The sequence below is a fragment of the Cyprinus carpio genome, chromosome A5 (genome assembly GCF_018340385.1).
Source record: "Cyprinus carpio isolate SPL01 chromosome A5, ASM1834038v1, whole genome shotgun sequence".
Classification (NCBI taxonomy): domain Eukaryota; kingdom Metazoa; phylum Chordata; class Actinopteri; order Cypriniformes; family Cyprinidae; genus Cyprinus; species Cyprinus carpio.
The window spans coordinates 36453642-36461651 of record NC_056576.1 but is presented as its reverse complement, the minus strand read 5'-3'; the positions used below and the strand labels follow the sequence as shown (position 1 = coordinate 36461651).

The 8010-nt window shown below is 38.3% G+C and overlaps 1 protein-coding gene across 2 annotated transcripts; it reads left to right on the top strand.

Annotated features, from left to right (window-relative positions):
• Positions 1–474: 474 nt before the first annotated feature.
• On the top strand, positions 475–6755 carry gtf3aa (general transcription factor IIIAa). 2 transcript variants are annotated; one of them, XM_042757109.1, is made up of 10 exons: positions 476–789; positions 948–1048; positions 1140–1236; positions 3159–3247; positions 3375–3448; positions 3662–3742; positions 3826–4055; positions 5753–5800; positions 5935–6082; positions 6506–6755. In XM_042757109.1, the coding sequence occupies exons 1-10, from the start codon at positions 667–669 to the stop codon at positions 6511–6513; spliced, it is 999 nt and encodes a 332-aa protein (XP_042613043.1). In that variant the 5' UTR covers positions 476–666; the 3' UTR covers positions 6514–6755. The 2 variants fall into 2 exon arrangements, with proteins under 2 accessions (XP_042613042.1, XP_042613043.1); XM_042757108.1 differs by having other exon boundaries at positions 475–789; positions 5935–6755.
• The last annotated feature ends 1255 nt before the right edge of the window (positions 6756–8010 follow it).

Below are 8010 nucleotides of genomic sequence, written 5' to 3'. Positions count from 1 at the left end.
GCTCATAAAAATCTTGCCTTGTGCACCAAATTGTCAGGGCAATATGACATGAGTGATAAATATAATAATTTTTCATTTTTATGCATTTTTAAAATATTTAATTATACAACACGATAAAACTAGATAAATATAATAATTTTTCATTTTTATGCATTTTTAAGGCCCTGTCCACACGAATGAGGGTATTTTCAAAACCTTAGCTCTTTCTATGCGGTTTGTCCATTCGTCCACACACAAATGCAGTATGCAGGTCACTGAAACCAAACCTTTTTGAAAACTCCTGCCAGGGTGTTGGCATGTAGCCGGTGAAACTGGAGATTTTTCTGATGTTGGTACTAACAACCAGTAATAACCATTTTTTCAGGCTTCTGATTAGCCAACATGGCTTTATTGTTACGGTTATATCGCCACCTGTTGGTTTGGCATGCTCTTGACGGCTAGCGTATTTTTGCATTTTCATGTGGACTAGATTTTTTTAAAACAAAGGACGAAAAACTCCGTTTATATAAATATCCGTGTACGTGTGGGCCAGGCCTAAGTTTTGACTTCATTGGCGTTCCATACAGGATGTGTCATGTTAGTGTTGATGTGACGTCAGATGTTTCGTAGGTTATCAAAATGAAGGCACACACGCGGTAGCTCTAGCCATACCTCGTAGCTGAACATATGACAATGCATGAAACTAACGTTAAACCCAGCGCAACATTTATTTGTTCGTTCCCCGAATGTCAAGCGTCGTATAACAAAGCATGGAAGCTAGAAGCGCATCTCTGCAAACATACTGGAGAGGTAAGTTAAGCGCAAGGCCAGCACGTGAGCGAAGATATATTTCATATAACGTTAAACTAAACCTTTCCGTTGTATTTGCGCATGTATGATGAGTTCACATCGGTCAACACGGCTGTCAGAGGTTTGATGTGAACGATAATTTTACTGATTGATTGCAGAGGCCATATCAGTGCGAGTATAGCGGCTGCGGCAAATCATTCTGCACAAAATATCATCTCGCTCGCCATACGCTGACACACACCGGCGAAAGACCTTACATGTAAGTGTGTGTGTGTGAGAGAGAGAGAGAGAGAGCGCGAGCACGTGTTTAATAGTATAGTAAAGTGTCATTTCTCGCGCTATATTGACAGATGCACGGAGGACGGATGCAACGAAGGATTCACCACAAACTCCAACTTGAAGAAACATATTTCTCGTATTCACAGACAAGAGACAAAACAATACATAGTAAGTAAATGTAAACGCATTTAGCCACAAAAAAGTTACATGTATTTCTGAGTACTGAATTAAATGTCTACACTCAAATACAGGTGCATCTCAGTAAATCAGAATGTCATGGAAAAGTTCATTTATTTCAGTAATTCAACTCAAATTGTGAAACTCGTGTATTAAATAAATTCAGTGCACACAGACTTTAAGTCTTTGGTTCTTTTAATTATGATGATTTTGGCTCACATTTAACAAAAACCCAGCAATTCCCAAATCTCAACAAATTAGAATATGGTGACATGCCAATCAGCTGATCAACTCAAAACACCTGCAAAGGTTTCCTGAGCCTTCAAAATGGTCTCTCAGTTTGGTTCACTAGCTACACAATCATGGGGAAGACTGCTGATCTGACAGTTGTCCAGAAGACAATCATTGACACCCTTCACAAGGAGAGTAAGCCACAAACATTCATTGCCAAAGAAGCTGGCTGTTCACAGAGTGCTGTATCCAAGCATGTTAACAGAAAGTTGAGTGGAAGGAAAAAGTGTGGAAGAAAAATATGCACAACCAACCGAGAGAACCACAGCCTTATGAGGACTGTCAAGCAAAATCGATTCAAGAATTTGAGTAAACTACACAAGGAATGGACTGAGGCTGGGGTCAAGGCATCAAGAGCACCACACACAGACGTGTCGAGGAGTTTGGCTACAGTTGTCGTATTCCTCTTGTTAAGCCACTCCTGAGGCGTTCTACCTGGGCTAAGGAGAAGAAGAACTGGACTGTTGCCCAGTGGTCCAAAGTCCTCTTTTCAGATGAGAGCAAGTTTTGTATTTCATTTGGAAACCAAGGTCCTAGAGTCTGGAGGAAGGGTGGAGAAGCTCATAGCCCAAGTTGCTTGAAGTCCAGTGTTAAGTTTCCACAGTCTGTGATGATTTGGGGTACAATGTCATCTGCTGGTGTTGGTCCATTGTATTTTCTGAAAACCAAAGTCACTGCACACGTTTACCAAGAAATTTTGGAGCACTTCATGCTTCCTTCTGCTGACCAGCTTTTTGAAGATGCTGATTTCATTTTCCAGCAGGATTTGGCACCTGCCCACACTGCCAAAAGCACCACAAGTTGATTAAATGACCATGATGAATACATACTAGACTAACCACAAAACCAAACAAACCTGAACCCCAAAGAGAATCTATGGAGTATTGTCAAGAGGAAAATGAGAAACAAGAGACCAAACAATGCAGATGAGCTGAAGGCCACTGTCAAAGAAACCTGGGCTTCCATACCACCTCAGCAGTGCCACAAACTGATCACCTCCATGCCACGCCAAACTGAGCCAGTAATTAAAGCAAAAGGAGCCCCTACCAAGTATTGAGTACATGTACAGTAAATGAACATACTTTCCAGAAGACCAACAATTCACTAAAAATGTTTTATTTTTTATTGGTCTTATGAAGTATTCTAATTTGCTGAGTGAATTGGTGGGTTTTTGTTAAATGTGAGCCAAAATCATCACAATTAAAGGAAACAAAGACTTAAACTACTTCAGTCTATGTGCATTGCATTTATTTAATACACGAGTTTCACAATTTGAGTTGAATTACTGAAATAAATGAACTTTTCCACAACATTCTAATTTATTGAGATGCACTTGTATAAGTGATGGTTATATTCAGATATATTTAAACACCCTTTTGCTGGAAAACAGTGGCATGCAAAACCATACTCACTGATGCAACAATATCCACTACAAATACTTGCAAGGCCTGAAAACACCTTACATGATCAACAAACCTGAGATATACAAACAAGTAGCAAATAACTCTTCTGTCGACTGAAATTGTATTACCATATAGTATTGTTAAGGGTTGTATGTTATATATGTGATTTTTGTTTATTTTATTGTCTTAATAGTTGTAGTAATGTTTTTTTCCCCCTAGTGTACATTTGAAGGATGTGGCAAAGCATTCAAGAAAAATAACCAGCTGAAAACCCACGAGTGTGCACACACCCAGCTGCTACCTTTCTTGTAAGACTTTTTACACCAGTTTGTCTTACGTCTCTGTATTAACGAACTCTCTTTCAGTAAACTAGCATGATATAACACTTGAGGTTATTTGATGTTCTGTACACACTGCAATGGCTCTGATCCTCAGGTGTTCACATGAAGGCTGCGGGAGGCGGTTTTCACAACGTGGTAAACTGAAGCGCCACGAGAAGGTACACAAAGGTACGTCCTCCGCTTGATCTTAGTATTATATAGTATAAGCTTATATAGAAGTATTCTGATCCCATACAGTAGCTTTGTGAGGCGTAACAAGTACAAATGTCAGCATATTTGATTGCAACACAAAATTATAGTACTTTTTTGGCTCTTTAAGTCATTAGATGTGCATCACCTTACCTTTCATGTGAAAAGCCTATCATACTGACATCTTTGCAGGCTATTCTTGCACCGAGGAGGGTTGCTCGTTCGTGGGAAAGAACTGGACGGAGATGACAAACCACAAAAAAGTTCATATAGGTAATCCTATGTTTTGTTCTAAATATAAATAGCCCAGCCTTACAGAAAGTTATTACTTTGGTGATTATTGTGTGTGTGTTCAGTCAGGGTACAGTGTGATCAGTGTAAGAAAACATTCAGGGACAGCTGGTTCCTGAAGCAGCATCAGCACGTTCACTCTGAAGAGCGTGTGGTGTATCACTGCCCCAGAGAGGGATGTTCACGCTCGTACACCACTGCCTTCAACCTGCAGAGCCACATACTGTCGTTCCACGAAGAGCAGCGCTCCTTCATCTGCACTCACCCTGGCTGCGGCAGGTCCTTCGCCATGAAGGTAACCGTGCTTTCCCATCAGCAGCGTTTCGAAGTATCTGCCTCACAATTCTAGGGCTGTCACTCGATTTTAAAAATGCAGCGGCTATTTGCACTGTGTAAATAGAGATAGATTCTATTTACACTATATTAAAACAGCAGGATTTTCTGCTATTTGTACTACTTATTGCAAATAGTAGCGATTATCTGCACCTCAGTTTTGTAGTACATTATAAAACGGTACACAATAATAATGTATTGAGTGTAAATTATAATTTTAATTCAAATTATTAAATTGATGCCACCTTATTGGGACAATAAAGCCCTCCCTACACCAACCTACCTGATACTTTTTCAAATGTTTAATTATTTCCTTCATTTTTATTGAAAATAATGCCTTTCCGATGCAATATGAGATTTGAAAAGGGAGGAAAAAAAACTTTGATCGTGTCAAAAAGCACGTGCCTTGCCATCTACGCCAGTGAAACTGATGTTTGACAAGCGTCTTTTTTCAGTATTGACTTTCCCAATCAGACGTTGGTTGGCGGAGTTAGTGTAAATAGCCTCTGCCAACAAGGTGGGCTATTTGCACTTAATGTAAATAGACACTCCGTCTTAAAAAATCCTCGATTGCATTTTGCCCTTGTTGAGTAATCAGCAAAATACCAGAAGTGGTGCATTCCACGGACGAGACTCCATGAAATGTGTTATTGGACCGTCTTCCAAGGCTGCGTGATATATTAAACCCATTTTAAAATCATCATAAAGCATAATGCTATTGTGAATTCACAGACGCTATGCTTCTATTAAATAAATATATGCAATGCAGATGTACAGTAAATGCTGCTCCACACAAACTGCAACCATTTACATGCGTGGAGCGTCTCAAACTCCATCTTCTGCATATTGCTGTGAGTTTGGGTTTATTATAACCTTCATCTGGGAACGCCATGTGTGCCACTTCATCAGATTTCTTTCTTGAGAAAATACATCGGTATCTTTCTCGTTATGCGAACTGTTCATCGCAATTTCAAAATAAGTTTACACATTTTGATGTCCACGTATTTAAGAAAGTGGCTGTAGTATTTATGTCATAAGGAAATGGCCAAATTTTAAAGATTAAGTGGACATTTGAATTAAATCTTTAGTCAAAATGAAACGAGTATTCGATCGTGGTGTAAAGTGTTAAGTAATTTTAAAGGCTGTTGTTCGCTTGGGTCTATTTTTAATAACACAAATTAATTATAATTATCAGATTACTCAATTAATCATCAGAATAATCGTCAGATTACTTGATTGCCAAAATAATCAGCTGTACTAACTACATTTCCATTTTTTTTTTGGACAAAAAAAAAAGGTTTTACACATCAACAGAGCTGACTGAAATGCTAATTATAGATAAAATTCAGATAAAAAAGACTTTCAACTTTATAAAAATTGTTTTTATTATTTTCATCCTGTACCTGCTCCAGTTCGACATCGTCTTCTGATTTTATTAGCATTTCCTAATTTGAAAATGTTAAATTAGTAAGTTTGCCAATTTCGGTTGCCTTATTACTCTTTTATAAAGATTTGCGAACATCTGGGATTCAAAATATATAGAATTTGTGCTATACATTAAATTCAGTGGTTAAGAAATTAGTGTGGGTTTGGGGCTTTGGCTTTAAACCAGTGTACTGTAAAAATGTTGTCTTAAATATATATTTTTTTTTGCTACAGCAAAGTTTACTGCGCCATGGTGTGAGTCATGATCCTGAAAAGAAACAGGTAACTACTTGTAGTATTTATTATCGACCAGCTGAATCTGACTTTTAGTCTTTAGGTTGTAATTGAAGGGTTGATGAAAACAGGTATTTAATATGTTTTTAAGTTGAAAATAACTGCCCTTTTGTCTCTTTCAGTTGAAACCCCGTCCGAAGCGCTCCCTGGCATCCCGTCTGAGTGGCCACAAACCAAAAAACAAACGTCTAACAAAAACTTCAAATCCAGATGAATCTCCGGTGCCACAAAGTAACCAATCAGAAACGACTATGAGTCCGCAGTTCATTGGTCAGTTGCATTCTTTCAGCTCTGAAAGCTGTAGATTTCCAAAACCAAACTTCACAGAAACCTCCCAGAGTTTAATAAGTTCTGATTTAGAGCCCATTAAATCAGAAAGTGTTGTCAGCAAAACGAAATCCATTTATTCTGAGCTCAATGACGCTGCAAATCCAGCGGTTCTCCTTTTAGAGCCGCTCTTAGTGTAGAGTCCAGTGGTCATGAGTCATATTCCCGTGAACCCTAAAGCTAGATTTTTGGAGACTTGTTCCAAAGTAAACATGCCACTGCAAAAAAATACATGTTTGTACTGAAATTTGCATATTTTATTGTTGCTTCAAGTCGTTTGGTTCCTCTGTTAGAGGAGGTACAGAGAGATGCTGGTGTCTCAGGTTTTAAATTCTTGTTCGAAGTCTCTGCTCCCTCTTCCTGCAGTTCTTTAGCAGAAGCAAGCCGAAGGACACACGTGGCTGCGCGACCCCCACGAACCACAGACGGTTTCGATACAAACCCAACAGGCACTGATATCCTCTCCACCGTTTGTTTTAAGACTTTGTCCTGTTTAGGGAAAAAAGTGAAGAAAATACTTTGTTCATTTAATAGTAAACGTAACCGTTTTGTTGGTTGTAAGTTGACATTTATACAATGAATTTGTGTATAAATAAACTAATTGCATGTAAACTTGGATCACGCATTCCTGTGTTTATCAAGGAACGTTTCAGGGTCAATACAAGTTTGACAGCATCCATGACAAGTTCATACTAAAAAAATGATTAAATCATGCTTTTACAATGCAATTCTGTGCACAAGACATCGTAGTGGAACAAACATCATCATTCTGAAAGCATTGCCACAAGTCTTGACCGCATACTAGACGACTAAATTACTAGTAATACTAAATAAAGAGTAAATCGCTTTCATCAGTGAAGTCATGCGTCAGAATTTTAGTCTCACAGGTAAAAGGATGATTTAGACAACTATACTGACTAATGCATAGCAGGTAGAAAGTCGCTTTCCAGAAACTTCACCTTCTCTGTCCTTCTGTAGTGGATGGCCCACCGTAAGCATATTAATGTAAAGACAAGATATTACTATATGCACAGGCTCAGGGACAAAATATTTGTCATAAGACTTGTCCTGATCCTGAGACATCTTTCGAAGCTTTCTTTGTGCACGGTGAAACACTCACTTTAAACAACGCAAACATAGACAGGAGACGTGCTTTTGAACAATGCACTGATTTACTAATCAAATGCAAATGAAAGGAAATGCATATTCTGTTTCCATACCAGTGATGTGCCACCGTCAGTTCATGCTCAGATAGTGAGGTTTTTTTCCAGCCAGCTGACAACTTTCCACAGTTTAGTGTCATGAAGGGGAGAAAATGAGCTCCTTTGATTGGACGGAAAAGAAATGCTATTTTTATTCAAGAGCAGAAGATAGGAGTTTCTTCAAAGAAGCACGAGGAGTTGGAGAAACAGAGAAACAAAAAGGAATATTTAACATTCAGCTGTTTAGTCACCACTGTTGTTACAAACTCATATTCTCTTAGAAAACGAAAATTAAGCATCTTTTTTTTTTCACACTACATGTGTTCATAGGGCCCACAGCCGTCAATAAATACATCATAAGAATAGTCCCTATAACTAGTGCATGTGATTCCTAAAGACTTATTATAGCATTGAGTGAGGAACAGACCAAAATTAGAAGGAATAGTTCAAAATATGGTAAAAATGTATTGACCATCTGAGTTGTAGATGAGTTTGTTTCTTAATCGGGACAGGTTTGGACTGGAGTGTAGTTGATTATTCTGATGTTTTTATCAGATGTTTGGACTGATAGTGTTCTGAAGAGAGTGTCATGAACATTACAAAGGAGAAACTGTAATCATTTAGATCTCTTAATGATTGCAAATAATGTGAACAGACACTCTCTCATTT